Here is a 16,556-nt window from a genome sequence, read left to right on the forward strand (position 1 = left end):
GTTACTGATCACAGACTAAATACTTCCTCAGTTTTTGCATGCTCCTTGCAGATATTTATCCATGTGTTCGGATCATTAATCTCTGCACTTCTTTTAAAAGAAGCGTGCCGATGATTTTATACACGTTTAGACATCTTCCTGCCATATGGCCGTCCTGTTTTACAGTAACGATGCCACGCCACTGAACCAGGACATTCATGACGTAACTATGACGCAACAGTTCTGACTAACTGAACAAGCTTCCGCAATGTAAGTGTATTCTGTATCATCTTTTTTTAATGGTTTCGTATTAGATACCGTTTGTTCTGGTAATGGAAATTCACTACATAGTCTGACTTCAACCTCAAACTATGCGAAGAACAAACCAAATATATAATAGCCAATTGTTGGTCATTCATCATCCCTACAATGTAAACGTACAGCACAGTTATTATAATCTGGATATTAGACCATATTTGGGAGTAAATTATATTAAACCATAATTCCTTAATTATTCAAAGATAAGAATAATTTTCATACTTTTGTAAAACAATATTCCTTCATTTTAATATCATGCTTTGTGGAAACACTGCACTGAAACAAAAGACTGTTCACCCATCCATGGTTTACTACACGAGCTAACGCTTCGCAAAAGTGAAGTAAATGGCATTTTTACTTCTAAATGTCCCTGGAGTAATCGAGTTGAGATGTAAGAAGTCAGTAAGAATCCGAGTATGGAATATAAGATCGGGGTTAGAACACCGATAGGAATATTGTGATTTGTTTCTATCTCACTAAGTCCAGAATCAGGGTAGCCGATAGCCTGGCCGAGATTCGAACTCGGTATGGCCTACCCCCAAAATATAAATACAGCTACAGTAATTTGCACGACAATGCAGTATATATGACATTTATTTCCACATCATATATACATTTCAAATGACATAAAATGTTTAAACTCTGCAGCAAAACCAATTTACATTAAGACGGTAAAGAAATCACCTAACATACCTTTTCATTCTACGGATATGATACTATAATTAATTCGTAGATTTTTCAATGGGTCAGACATGCAGACCGCATGGGGAAAGAACCATTCACGTGTAGGGCTACTCAATTTTTATTTTAAAACCTCGCCTAAAGAGTCCGTTTGTGAAAACAGTTCTCAGCATTTTAATCTCTTGGTTGCTAGAAAGGATACGGAAGCATAAGTCTTTGAACTGGAACATACAATATACAGCCTAAATAAAATAAATTTATGTCATTGTGATAAAAAGTATATTCTGATCGTATATCTCCAACTGTGTCACATTTACCTAATATAGCGAGTTGGAAGCTCGTCATTTCAACACGGATAACAAAAATCATATAATATAATCTTTCTTGGGGATTCGAACAATAAATGTCCTTCGCACAAACGACGAGTTCTAGGACGCAAGGTAGTGAGTGCGGTTCCTTACAAACTACAGAGAAAGAGCTGCAGGTCTTCACTGGACACATTATTCATGGTTCAACGAGACGCCTTGGAACAACTAGTTCAGGTAAGCAACAAAAATATCGGACAAGGGAAGAAATCGTCAGTCGGTCAGCCGCCTTCAGCGAGCAAACGACAATACAAAACGCAATCTAAAAAGCAAATGCAGTTCATAAGCTTCTTAAAATAATACAGTGTTGACACTTCTACAGTCAGTGACCATCTTCTGGCGCAGTGAGTCTGGATATGAATATCAAATTACTTAAATTAACATTAAAAGGCATCATTCAACGCTATTAGAATCTGTGCCGATATCATGATTTTAAGATTAGTTTTGTTGGCGAGTTCTCTCGTCATAACTTACATTCCGTGTAATTAATTATAATTATCGTTAGTGTATGTGCTAAAAATTAAAGAAGTGTGACATTATAAAATGTTTCAGTGAGTAATGATGTGAAATTTTGTGTATGCGACAACAAGATTTGTAGATTATTTCATCACCTAGAAGAACATTTCTGAAAATTGTAAATGGAATAACGATCCATAAAGACTATTAAACATGTTAGAGTTCTTAGTTTGACAATCGAATCAAATCATAAACGTGACTTTAAAGAAGATGAGATGTATGAAGTCGTGAACGACGAATGAGAGGAAGGATAAAACTAACGGTTGAAGTATTATTTGGTCGTTTGTGATTCAATTATGACGTAGTTACGAAGGATATTTAAGAGGAAAAGAACAGAAGACAAGCGAAAAGTGAGGGGAAATTGTCCAAAAGTGTTTAAAAATTTCTGATTGCACAGAGCCAGGTAGTTTATAAAAACAGACATGTCCAGATGTTGGCTTCATAATCTTCTCTCGTAGCTTAAGAGTGTGTTGCATTTGGTTTCTGGCATTCTGAAGAATAGGCTCCATACCCGAAACTGGTGTCCACGTTTATAAACACAACAAGGAAACAGTAATGGCGCTTAAAGTCGGATGGGCATCTCCATTTAAATTAAATCTGAAAATTATTTTCCTATCAGGAATTGTAACTGTTTTAGTGGTGTGTATTGATGGAAGTACTCAAATGACAGAAATGAAAGTGTCTGTAGAAGCAGATCCAATGTCCGACGCAGCTAATATAAACGAGAAACAAAATTCAAAGAATGGCAATGTAATAAAAAGGCAGACAACGCTCTTCGAAATATCTTCCAAATATCCGCAATCATCTATAAAATCCGCAGATCACGAAGTGAATTCATCAAGTATTCTAAAATTACAGCCATTGGACAAATATATCGTCACGGGAGATCAGAACATCAAAGGCAACAGAAAACAGATAGCAGCCACCAGGTCTTTCAACATCTGGAGTATTTTACACAGCTCCTTACTAAAGGTTTTCAGGAACTGCAGCTCAGCCACTGGCACATACGAAAGTGAGAAAGGGTTGGTAAAGTGTTTGAAACAGGAAGCGATTCGAGAGTTTAAATCGATTCTGTATACAAGGTCGAGGGGGTGCTTCGAGCTGCGGAATGATGACAACTACAGAACGGGAAGAAAGGGCAACTACACGGATGTCGACCAGCGGTCACGTAAGATCTCTCTTCGAATGAAGGTGATGCCTGGGCTATTCGTCTGGGTGTCCCAGCGGGAAGACGGGCTCAAAGTAGGAATGGAGCTGGATGAGACGGACATCAGACAGCCGGAAGGTGAGTTCTTGCAACAGTAAAATAATGATTTCAATGTGGGCCCCTGTGAACATTTTAATGTTGTGAGATTTCAGGTTCTCACGGCGGCGTTTATGAAGATAACTGTCTACTGTTGCCATGTAGTCTGGCAGAAGTTTGCAGAGGTGCTTGCTGCCTTAATCGTCAGGGTAATGAGTAAGCCGGACTCGAGGAATTTCTCTGAGATATGAGAACCGGTAGAACAAGGTAGAATTTTGGTTTTTAACTCTCAAACCAATTCCTAATCGCTTTAATGATGTAGACAGCAATCACCTCTGAAAAGTTGGTAAAAATATACCATCGTAGAAGACAGTAATCATCATAGTCAGCCCCATGAGAGCCTGAAATCTCACCTGAATTCAAATGACTGAAGATAGATTCCTGTGATAGTTAATTGTGAGCGTATATACGGCAACGATCCTTCGGGTTCCACATAAGTGGAGATTTATTGACCAAATGAGCTACTACTGATGGGTCAAAACAGACTCTGCTCCATGCAGTTGGTTTTGGTTGATTGTTCATTTTATCTTAGAGTGATCCCTATTAGTCTAGCTTATTCAATTTAGTTCGGATTTTTTAGACTTCAAATAAAACATTTTGGGGTCTCGGGATATATTTCTTATTGAAAACTGAGTATCAATTTGCATTTTATCAACCACAATCTTGTTTTCGAGCAACCACAAGTTCTTAAAACGGACCTCTGTACTAATCTCCGTTGTCTCTTTCTTATAAGAAAGCATTGGTATCTTGTAGGATTTGAGGTTTTCACGGCAGTGAGTCTGAAGATGGCAACAATCCAGAAGACAGTCATCTTCATAATTTACTAGTGTCTTTTTGTATTGGCTGTATTGCAGGTCGAGGGAAGGACCGAAAGAAGTTGAAGAAGCTGAATAAGTTCCTGTCACTGCTCCTGATACCCGTGGCGCTGCAGTTTCTGCTCCTACCCATGGTCCTCGGCACGCTGAAGATGATGGCCACCAAGGCACTCATGGCTGGCAAGCTAGCACTACTCCTCGTTCTCTTCAACGCCGCATGGGTCTCGCTGGTGCCGCAGAACGTGGAGCACAACACAAGGGTCGCGAGCGAACATTACGGATATGACGGGGCTGTGGAGTACGGGGCGTACCTCGGCCGAAGCAAGAGGAACCTCGCCCACAGGGGACGCACATAGGACACACTCGTAACAGCACGGAGGAGCCCCACGAGGAAAGATGCACGCGAAGGAACGAACGTAACATACAGCACCATTTGTTTCCAACTCGTACACCGAAAGCCGTAATTAAGTGTTGATAATTTTTGCCACACAGGATAATAGTATTTTTCAGTTGTGGGATAATAACATAAAATAAACAATTTCCTCTTCGTTCCGAATCCTTCATCCACAAATCCTAAACTCGATGCCACACACCCAACTAAACTCACATTGGGCAGAATTATTGTTGAGAAAGTAATGGTCGCTCAACTTGTCAAGAAATTACCCAGCATTTACGTAACAAGAAGGTCCATTTTGTTCTCACAAGAACCAGACACTGGTCCTCATTCTGAGTCAGAGAAATTCACGGCGATGAGTCTGAAGATTGCTGTCTTATTCTGTCCAGGTTTTGCGACTATAGCTCTGTAGGCATTTCTGATTTCCCCCATCGCTACACAGCCTGGGTAGGTGAAACAGCGCCGTTAAACAGAACTTGTAATCTTTTAGAATTTTACTCACGGTAGACAGCGCTTTAGTCGAGTAATGGCTTAGACTTAACAGCATCATGAACTCGACCTAAATTCTTACAATTACGAAGGAATGTAAATGTACACCTTTACGCGTACTTTAAGGATCACAGTGAACCACTGTCTGATACTGCCCTAAGTGGGATCACGAGTACCAAATCAAGTTCACGTTTCTCCTCAGGCCTACTGTGTCGTCCTATTTAGGTGAAGATGTGCACTGGGTCAGTATCCTAACCAACGACGCTTACTAAATGCCTAAAATAATTCATTATTAAAGAATTAATCCAATCCAGAGCTCGTAAACCACAAAAACGAAAATTAATTTATTTAAGTACATTAATTACATATTTCACTTCGGAAGACAGACGGAGTTTTTCTTTTTGCAAATAAACATAAGGGATATGGCTCTTTAAGTTTTGTTTCTGAAAACTGTAGTTTGTATCATTTACGCGATACACGTGTAAATTCACAGCTCTATCTGCATGACATGTAATGGTCCAATTTGGATCAAAGAGATATCCCTCTGGTACCTAAACTGTAGCGCAGACCCACATCAACATTATATTGGATATTGTCCGTTGTCCGAGGTATGAGGAAAATGGACAATGACCAACATAATAACCATTATCACAGACTTGGTTTTAGATTATGCAATTATGCCTTCAATGCAAATGTACTCTCCGACAGAACAGTTTTGACATTCAACACTTCGACAGCCGTGAGAACATTTCCTGAAGGAAAATGACGGTGTTGGGCCAGCAAATGGGAAGGTAGAAACACGTAACGGACTACGTTGCTTGTTCGGAGGAAGACACTTCCTGCAAGCAAGAGGAACCTCGGTTGACCTGACAAAAATGCCCAGATCGCCCTGATAGGGCGTGGCTTCTACACGTTCTGCATTACCAACATGCGCAATGCAAATAAAACCAAGGACCCTATTAGTTGCATACGGAAGAACTTTAAAACCGCAAATTGCGCAGATGAAGGGCGAAAATCTAATACCTAAAAATGTACAACTATGACATATTTTTGGGACTAAATGTTCATTAAACTGCAAAAGCAGAGAAAGAGTTTGCAAAAAACTTTATCTAATCCGATACGAACCTGAGGAATTCTGAGAATAAATTTCTGTCATAAATAATTCTAATGTAACAAAAATCTAAAATGGAATTGTTATTCTTAGCCCTAAAATTATCACCATCAAAATATATTAATAGCTTTAGGTTTACATTCAACATAAATAGGAATTCTAAAACACGTGTTCCTACTGTTGCAAAGCTGTTCATTTTGTGCAGCCAAAAATTAGTTCCCATTCTTATTTCGTCAAACGTTCACCACGTCGAAAATTGTTCCAAATAAGGGTTACAGAGCACGGTAAAATACATATTTTATTTAAGGTGTGTATCTTTTATTTTACGGTGAGTTTTAATTTTTTATAAAATCGGAAAAGGTCGATTAGAGACTCATGCAAAATAAGAGCTGCCTTGGATTCATGCAAAGCAAAATTAAATTTACCTCGTAACTTTCAGTATAGATCCTAATATGCAAATGTTACAAAAACTTCCTGTAATTTTGGAGGTTAAATATACGAACAGCACTTCGTAAGAATAACACGTAAAAATATGCCATTATTTTATTATTGCTGCCTTCAAATAAGCAGGCATTTGGTAAAAACGCAAAAACGTTGAAATTAAGAGAAGCCCAAAGGAGACCATTGCATGTATAGAGTGTTTGCGATGCTACTGGCATTACTGAAAAAGAAATATATACACAAGTTAAACAAAGTTGGGACACGGTTTAATCTGTTGCTGTAAGCAATATTTTTAGAAGCGTTATAACTTGTGTTGGGCAAGGCAGTGGACTAGGCATCACGGAGTTTTCCTCCGGGGGCTTCCCCGGTTTCTCCGTGGCATCCCAACAATTACTTCACTCACACTCACACAGAAGAAGGCAATGGCAAACCACTTCTGGATCATCTGCCAACAATGTATGTATACATATATATATATATATATATATATATATATATGAACAGGTCCCTGACAGCCTGAAGAGGATGGAAGGATCCTGTTCATAATATATGGACCTGTCGTAAGACAGAACACTAATAATAATAATAAAAAAACCGAAAACAAATGAAGAGATGTCGGCTATAGAGTAAGAGGCAGTAACAAAATATTTTATGGCAATTTCTTACAAATTTATTCTTGACGTTAGCCTAATTCATTTGCATAGGGCTTATCCATAAACCTGTTATTTCCGTAAATATAAAGGATATTATTTATAAAGATGATAAATGTTTACTGAAAATGTTCCTTTAACGATTATCAGCGACTCAATTTTTCTTCAATTAAAGTATTTCGTATTTGAGGATAAAATCAGTATCACTGATAAAATACAAACAGTTAGCAGAACGAAGATTTCTGTCTTCTGGGTTGTTGCGCTGTGATGACGCCCTGATGAAGGAGGCAGTATGACCTGTGAAACGTTGGTTAACATCGACCAGTCTACACAGCGCAACAACCCAGAAGATAGAAATCTTCATACTCACCGCTGTGAAAACCTCAAATCTTACACAGTTAGTAGAACGTTCCTAATTCAGTAATTTGTAAAAATAAATAAATTGTTTAATAAAAGACTTCAGCGAGACAAATCTTGAAAATGTCATACTGAAGGAAGACCCTTTCGGTTTTCAAAGACGTGGTATGTACCACGTAATATGTGACACAAATATGGCGAACCTGCCCCTTATAGTATACAGTATTTCCCCAAGACCAGTTGAATATAACGGTATTAACATACGTTCGCTTTATGCAAAGAAAAATAAAAACTGGACTTCAGTCATTTAGTTGTAATTCACTACGAGAGATGGCGTACCGACAGTCAGACTGGAATGTCGTAGTAACGGTACCAGTGGCCAGCAAATTCCGTTCAATATGGACCGAGACTGCCGACAGTGGTAACGATACAACGGTGACGGCGTGAACTGCATGGCTGCCGACAACCAATGGTAACCCTCTTCGCTCAAACTTCCCGACAAATATGTGTATTCGTCACGTTTCGACATTTCTGGCCACATCTCGTCACTCCATTACAGTACATCACGCCAAGTCACGCTTTGTCACGCTTTAGCACACTTGGTAAGATTAGACACACTTTTCAAATTTTCGTCGTATTTTAACACTTATGGCGACCTCTCGTCACGCCTTTATAACAGGTCACGCCTAGTCACGCTTTGTCACGCTTGGCTGCGTTTGGTCACGCTTTGTAAATCTTCGTCACGTTTCCACACATTTGGTGTTCACTTGCTACGACGTGAACCCTTGTCACGCTTAGTCACTCTATGTCACGCGTGGTCACTAAATCACGTTTCGGAACGCTTACGTTATGTTACGTACGGTTCGGCTAATTTTTGCTACTTTGCAATATGTTACATAAAATTACTACATGTTAGGTTAGGATAGGTTGGGTTGGGTTAGGTTGGGTAAGGTTGGGTTAGGTTGATTTAGGTTAAGTTAGGTTGGGTTTGGTTGGTTTAGGTTAGGTTAGTTTAAGTTTGTTTAGTGGATTTTGTTAGGTTTGGTAACGTTTTGGAAATTGCTTTGACGTTTTTACACTTATGGCCAAAATTCGTCACTCCCTTATAGTACGTCACGCCTAGTCACTCTTTGTCACGTTTGAGCACGCTTGGTCACGCCTAGACACATTTTCCAAATCTTCGTCGTATTTTAACACCTATGGTGACCTCTCGTCACGCCTTTATAGCAGGTCACGAGTAGTCACGCTTTGTCACGGTTGGTCGCTTTGCAAATCTTCGTCAAATTTCGACACATTTGGTGATCACTTGCCATGACGTGAGCTCATGTCACGCTTGGGTACGCGTCGTCACTAAGTCACGTTTCGGCACGCTTACGTTATGCTACGTACGGTTTGGTTAATTCTTGCTACTTTGCAATACGTTCGATGAAGTTACTACCTGTTAGGTTAGGTTAGGATAGGTTGGGTTAGGTTAGGTTAGATTAGGTTTGGTTAGTTTAAGTTTGTTTAGTGGATTTTGTTAGGTTAGGTAACGTTTTGAAAATTGTTGCGTTTTGACACTTATGGCCACAATTCGTCACGCCCTTACAGGACGTCACGCCTAGAAGAGGAAGTAGAAACGCGTAGTTATCCAAAACCAAAATAGCAGTTAGCTTTAAAGGAATTTTGTATCGTTGTTTGGTTTCTCAGCGAAGAGTCATTTCAATTTTTTTCGGACACCAACGTCAACTTTTCTCCATTTGTTTCATGGTTCCGTGACAGAGTTATCCTGTAACCTTTAAACATTTCCTGCATTTGCCTTGTTTCTAAGCAGCTGAAGTCTTCACAACTTAGTCGGTCTTAAGAAAATAAAACAAACAACCAAATACACCAAAATTCTAGTTCAGATATATAGTCTCACATTCGTTCACATAGATGCATCATATTTTATAGTATTTTATTTCCCTGATCCCTTTTGTGATCGTGGAAATATAAATTTTAATTTAAGATAAAACGCAGGCCACGGAATTTTAAAAGAATGTTTGGTAAAATATTTTAGAAATAAAGTGAAGAGAAAATTGTAAGAATGTCGTAATGAGGAAAATCGTGTTTTCACTCTTCCAATACACATGTTACGGTAATTTACCAGAAACTCTTAGCTTTCTGAGTTTAATTTGTCTGTAGTGAACGAAACCGAACCCGAAGAATCCACAAACTAAGTATCTTGAGTAATTCCGGCAAGAATACATCCGGATTCTGACCAGGAGGCAAAGAAGGTGTGGTTATTCTGTAGGTCACTAGATCGGACGCAGTGTGATCCACTCTAAACCCACGTGTATGCGCGTGCGTGCCAAGGAATGTCTGCTTCCTGACAGTGCTGCTAGTCTGATTTCCTTGGAGGCAAACACCCACGAGAAGATGCTTTGGGACCAGGGCAGTGGGGTCCATTCCAAAAATTAGTAAGAGGAAAGAATCTTACTAAGAAGCGACAGTCGCTCGCCCGCCTCTAATGAGTCCTGATGGTTCGCTGCTGTGTTCGAAATAGCCCACTACTGGAGACAGATGAATCCAGCTCATACTTCCATGATGACTGTGTTCTTGGCTATTGCCCCATGTAGTCTAGTCGACGTTCACCAACGTTTCGAGGGCAGCAATTACCTCTGAAACGTCAGAGACTAGACTACATGCCGCACCAACCCAGGAGACAACAATCTTCATACTCAAATCTCGACTATGTCTGTGTTTCCTTACGAATGAAAGTGGTTTCTTCAGTCAGATTTACCAATCAAATCTATGAGCATTTTCATATCTCATGCGTATGTCTTACTCTCCTCACCCGCCATGATGTTATCGCCTTGATCGCTAGGACACGAGGACCGTGGGTTCGAATCTCACTCAAGGCATGAATGTTTGTCCGCGTCTTTCTGTGTTGTGCTGTTTTGTAGTGGTATAGGCCTTCAGACGGGCTGATCACTCGTCCAAGGAGTCCCACTAAATGTCTAATTACATTAAGAAACCTCGCACGTGAAAGGAGGCCTAGGTCCGTCAACAAACATTGACCCACTGATGATGATGATGATGACGACGACGACATATTGTGAACAGTGAAAATTACAGAGCTCGTCATTTTGTATATGTACGGTTTCCTCATACAAACTCCATGATTTCGAGATCGCCACTAATAAAGGGACACATTTACGAGTGAGCCAACGAAAACTACTCCACTACAATCCAGGTCTGTCCGCTCGATTTATAAAACACTACACTTTATAGATAGAAGACTCCTCATGCCTTTACTTCGTGTTGCCGGCAAGTCACCGCGTTGTCCCACAAGCAACGAAACTCCGCGGAAGCAAGCAACCCATGCTACTATTGTACGTTCTGCTGGTTAGTGACCTTTCTAACTCAGAAAGGAAGATGTTCCTTTAATCAACCGTTGTCTATACACCTGCGTGTTGTTCATGTAACAACTTCCACACCAACTTAACATTTGAGATCTACAACACAAGGAATCTCGTACAGTGCAGCGTGACCCTTAAGAGCGGGTTTGGGACCATGTAAATTTTTTCAGTTATCCCCCGAAAATCATCAGTTTAATGACCTGGGCTTTCTTTACTTAATAACGGAAAATCGAGTAACTTCTTAGCTGAGACAGAAAGAGAGACATAAGCTACAGTATTTTAGTTTAATAATTTTACTAAACGGTTCCATAAATACCTAAAGACTTTATTACGCCGCTTATTTTAGACTGCTTTATTAATTTTATGGAAAGATGGTTATTATCACGTTAGTCCAACCACATAAAAATTGCTTCTAGTAAATTGTGAACAAATTTGAGGGCTTACATTACAGGTCACCCCAGCTTTGCAGCTCTTGTTCCTGCTATCAGATTTCTCTCCCAAAATTCCAGTGGCGACAGAAGCAGTGAAGACCAGTAGAAGAGGATGTCAGGATCTAGTTCCATAAAGGTGTCGTACATAACGGACTATGTCCTGTGTCTTATGAGAGATTCTTCAGAGCACGAGAGATTGTTAAACACATTGCTTAAACCTTTGAACGTCAACAAGTTCTTGTGCTTAAAACCTCGGCGGAATGAAGAACTGCAAAGTACGAGGTCAAACCATGTAACACATGTTGAAGTCTTAACATATAACAACGGTTTAGATTTTAAATTATACGTTTATTGTCTTCACAAATCTGCGAGTAAATAGCCTACGTATCAACATCAGACCGGTGCAGCGGGAAAGATCTAGACTTCTGTTACGAAGTACAGGGTTCGAACTCGGTGGAGAACTATCGTTGATATTTTATTTTATTTTATTGAATTCAATTTTGGGAATATTAAAACGAAAGAGACAACGGCGCCATTTTCCAGATTTATTCATATCATTCGACGCAATATAGCCTGCACGGCGGATGAGACCGACAAATCACAATAGCATTCCTCACTAGTTCCGATTCTGTTAGAATATCACCTGTTAACACATTGCTCTGTCAGGCTAAGAGCTATAAAGGTAAGACGTTGGCCTTCTGTAAAAGTTTCGGTTTTTCCCACGTCCATTCCCCTTGTTGTACTGATAGTTGTTTTTCTTGTTTCTTTTGTTGCTGTTGCTGTAACTGTTGAGATTTGGAGTTCTCACGGAGGCAAACAGGTCTATGTTGGTCATTTGGATAGCAATGCCGTGTGATCTTGTAGGCACATATTAACATTTCAGAGGAACATGTTAAGACGAAGACAGTAAGTTCCTTCGTCCACGTTGGTATCTGCCTATCAGTCCACATAGCGCTGCTACCCAGGAGACCAACATCGACACTTATTGACTATTATTGTTATTATTGGCCAATGTTAAGTGGGCCCTTTCTCAGCGCAGCATGGCGGGCCCCCATATTGCGTCTGGAAGAAACGGTCTCAATATATGGTGGTAGTAGCACATACACTGAATAATCAGTCGTGGACAGCCGACAAAGATTAGTCCTCTAGCCTGAAAAATGGGCAGAGGAATAATAGTGCCTCTCAGTAAAAAGGGGGAAAAAATACTCAGAATACTAACAGGTATTCCACAGACCATCGCACATGAGAAACACTTGTGAACATCGTTAACGAAGGTGAGAATCTCTCACGGCGGTGAGTATGAATTTGACTGTCTTCTTGGATGTCGCGCCGTGAAGTCTGGTAGAATTTTGCCGACATTTCAGAGGTGTATGTTGCCTCTATTATCAGGGCGATGGGACATCACCTTGATGCTGGAGAGAAGAAGTACTTATCAAACGTTGGCAATCTTCTGACAGACTACACGGTTCAACATCCCAGTAGACAGTAATTTTCACGGTTAATTATCTTTAGAGTTTTGAAAAGACTGAGAATTTCGTGATCAGCTGTGCGACCATTAGCTTATAAAAAGGATTCTGCTTCATAGAATTATTTCCTTTTCGTAACTGTACCCAGTAACACCAGTGGGACTCACATTCACGCACCAGAAGTTTCAAGCAGAGCTTGTTTCGGTTTACACAGCTCGGCTTCACTTAATTGCCACTATTTGCAAACTAACACGACGCTTCTAAAACCATGTACAAATGTTTTCTAGCAACATCCTGTTCTGAAGTACTAAAACCACACATCTTTCGGCGAGGTATTCTTCTTCCCAGGACGTAAAAATTAAATTCACAGTCCTTAAAAACGTTTACATGAGAACTGCATTCTTGTTGCAAATGCAATTCAGTTACAATTTAATTTTACAGTAACATCAGAAGGTTAAAATGTTAATATGGCTATGTAATTAAGATCGGTGATTCATTCTTAGCATTGTTTGTTACAATGTATTACTATCAACACACACTAATTCATCTGTTTTTGGTACAGACGTTTCAATTTGAAAGACATAGGCCTAATCAGTGACATTTGTTTCTCTGCGTCTTTGGTTAATGGCACGCCAATTAAAGACTTCGATTAAAGATTACAACAAAATCGCACAACACTGTAACACGATCAGGAGAGCTAAGGCAAGTAAGCAATCACGCAACTCGCAGCGTAGCAGAACTAACGATGTATTGTTGGCTTGGAGCCGCGAGGTCAATGGAAGATTATAGTCCTTCTGTGGTCTTGAAGCATATCATTTGGTGACGACTACTGTAGCAAGTTGGGATTTTTCGTTATTCCACCAGGGTGGAGAGCTGAGGTTACAAAACAGTTCGTAGAGACCTGTTATTTAAAATGATTCAATTATACAAAGTCACGCAAGTAAAATTCGACCTACTGGGTCAGAATTATACTAATAAAAATAAGAAGTGTTGATGGTAACAGATTATTAAATTACGTTATATTGGAGGTCACCACAGATATACGCGAAATTAAAATGTATTCTTAAGTTACTTCACGATGGTATTCCAACGTAGCAATAACCCGATCGGCGATCGGTTTAAGAGACACTCGATCTACTAACGACCAGTGTTGATAATCCGAACACGGAAAACTTCGTCTTATTTTTAATGAACACTAAAAAAATACTTGCAATCTTTTGTAGACATATTCATAATCTTCAATAAGGTAAAATTTTGAGTGAATTCAGTTATGGTGCTTTTACTGGACTGTACTAAAACAATATGAAGGCACAAACACGACAAAATAAATTAAAATTATGAAGAGATATCAGGTTATATTTGTACGTGTTACGAGAAAAAACACACAGCGAATGAAAGAAAAATTGCTCTTAGAACGCCCCTTCCATGAAAGTTATAAAGTTCGGGATTTTTAATTACTTTCTCGATTACTTAATTCAGTTTGCTAAGGTCTTAGCCAAAAAATTTTCTCCGTTGTATGGAGTAACACTGAACGACGAAGGCAAGATTCTTTACTCTTTTGTTTTTCAAAGTAATGGCCATTGTAACACGGTCAGCCTCTGCGTATTTATGACTCGGGTTACAGAAGTGTCAACTGAAACGGCTAATCCATTTAACACAGTATGAACAATAAAATAAATCAATCAAGTAGCATTGTATCTAATTCTTCTTGTCATAAAAAGGTACACAGCACAATCAAACTGTTTCATTGTTCTGAAATAAGGCACTATATGCATAACTTTAACCCCAGAAAATTATGTTATTTGAAAGAGTCTCCATTGAGAAGCTTTTCAATCCACGCATGGTCTATAATAGTATGCACATAAAGTATATCCTCACGTATTGTTAAGAATGATAAGAAATCGACAGAGCTTACCGGTTGATCCTTTGTTTCCTGCTCCATCAGCATCCGGGCGACCTGAAAGGACATAAAAGATCGCTTAATTAATGAGAAGCAAGTAGTGTCACAGAGGAATAACTAACAAAGAGTCGTGTGTGGAATGGACAGCAAACAAATTCGGTTGCCAGGTCTACGAAAGGAAAATATCAAAGGGATGCTTCATGTTTCCTTTTTATAAAACGATGCAGTAAAAACATTTCTCCACGTCAGACGCTGGAAAGTCTGTCTCCAGAAACGCCTCTCAATAATTTATGCCATCTCCTTATGAGAGGGCTTATCAGTATCGATAACTACATATTTTTATTCCAGATACAATTATCGCCCTCTGAAACGTCGGCAAACTTTTACCAGACAATATTGCGGAGTATCCCAGGAAACAGCCAACTTCATACTCTTCATTTGCATGATTTTCATGCTACGTTCCAAATCATATTCCTCAGTATCTGTTATGCAGTAATTTTACAGATCAGAGTTACCGTTGCTAAGACCACAGCATCGCATGGGGAACGCGGTAGAAACACCACGTATTATACACCTCGGATCCAAAGGAAGGTGAGGGGCCAGCTTGACTCTATGGCTGTGATACCTCCGGGCAAAGAGCCCCTGGCGTTCACTGATAAGAGATACCAGATGGACCCCATAGTTGATATGGACCATGTGACTAACAGAAAAATACTTGCATTTGCCGGGAAAGGAACCAAATTCATCCATCCCGTTAACATTGGTTTCAATGAATGAGGTACCTCGGCTTCTAATGCGTATATTAATGACCTGAATAACGAAACGAACAGACGATTACAAACTCCCCGCCAATAGGGTCACGAAGGTACGAAGTTACTAGAAACCAAACAAAAAATTGCAACCAGAGTTATGGACGTGACACAAAGATGAATGCTCATTACATGATACCTGCGCCGCTACCAGGCTGAAGGTTTCGATGGATCCTATTTATTCTGACCCACTTACTATAACTGTGTTACCAGGGAATTATGACGCGTCTGTGTGTTAACAATTAACACCCCATTATTTGACAAATGTGGAATTAAAAGAGATGTCCATTAACAAAGTGGATTTACACAGCGTAAAATCCATATTGAAACAAGCAATAAAGCACAATAGTTTCTTTAAGGAACTGTGACAGGACCTTCATTCACTATTGAGGGGAACAAACTTCTACATCAAGGTCATTGATTCTTTGGCCAAGAAACCTCCAAAACTGTGTCTACATCTCTCATTTGAGTTCTGCTTGACATTTTAATCAACACTGCAAGTCAAATGAAAAAGCATGCCACTAGCTACACTAAAAGCGGGGCGAAATTCTATAGTGCATTTCCGTAAAATTAGGCTGTTTATATAAACTAAATACGGAACTAACCTTTAAATTTTTAAGAAAAACGTATTAATCTAGTTCTATACGCAATTTTGTGCAAGTTCCAATTACGTATCGGCTGTTAGCCATTAACCGCCTTCAATACAAGGTATGTTCATGATGTACCTCCGCTCATTTCCTAAGTTGTGTCGGATTATTTACAGATTTAGAATTTCTTCTGGCAACAATTCTTGACTTTTCTTGGAATAATATTTCCCGTCTAGTAAAAGTGAAAATTGAATTTCTTAGGCGGCGAGTATGTCTTTTGGGTTTTACGCAATGTAGTATGGTAGAACTTTCTCGGTGTTTCAGGGGTGCTTGCTGCCTCCATCATCAGAGCGCAACCACCTAGAAAAATCTTCATATTCGCTGATGTGAAATTCTTAAATATCACCAGCTTAATTCAGTTCAGTCTTCAGAAACAATTTTAATATCACCCTCTCATTTAAGGTAACGCATACCAGAAGAACTCTTTTCATATTTTTGAGCCACGTTGTTTTCACTTTTGTCGTATGCGTGTTCCATACCTCGCATGTATCAGACTGGTGAAGC

The 16,556-nt window shown here is 39.4% G+C and overlaps 2 protein-coding genes across 4 annotated transcripts in view; one reads left to right on the forward strand and one right to left on the reverse strand.

Annotated features, from left to right (window-relative positions):
* Positions 1–16,556, reverse strand: part of LOC110833086 (uncharacterized) — a 53,428-nt gene that overhangs the window by 11,584 nt on the left and 25,288 nt on the right. For 2 of the 3 annotated variants that reach the window (XM_087344094.1, XM_087344085.1), the window contains exon 2: positions 14,612–14,653. The exons of the other annotated variant lie outside the window; for it this stretch is intronic. In XM_087344094.1, coding sequence (XP_087200220.1) covers positions 14,612–14,653 — 42 coding nt within the window. The remainder of the gene's footprint in view (positions 1–14,611; positions 14,654–16,556) is intronic. 3 annotated transcript variants of the gene reach the window in all.
* Positions 876–6,046, forward strand: LOC110833099 (uncharacterized). The gene is made up of 2 exons (XM_022070748.2): positions 876–3,144; positions 4,017–6,046. The coding sequence occupies exons 1-2, from the start codon at positions 2,415–2,417 to the stop codon at positions 4,331–4,333; spliced, it is 1,047 nt and encodes a 348-aa protein (XP_021926440.1). The 5' UTR covers positions 876–2,414; the 3' UTR covers positions 4,334–6,046.

Source organism: Zootermopsis nevadensis, unplaced genomic scaffold (assembly GCF_977971745.1).
Source record: "Zootermopsis nevadensis isolate Lab colony 2312 unplaced genomic scaffold, Znev_1.0 Znev_ptg000001l, whole genome shotgun sequence".
NCBI classification, from domain to species: Eukaryota; Metazoa; Arthropoda; class Insecta; order Blattodea; family Termopsidae; genus Zootermopsis; species Zootermopsis nevadensis.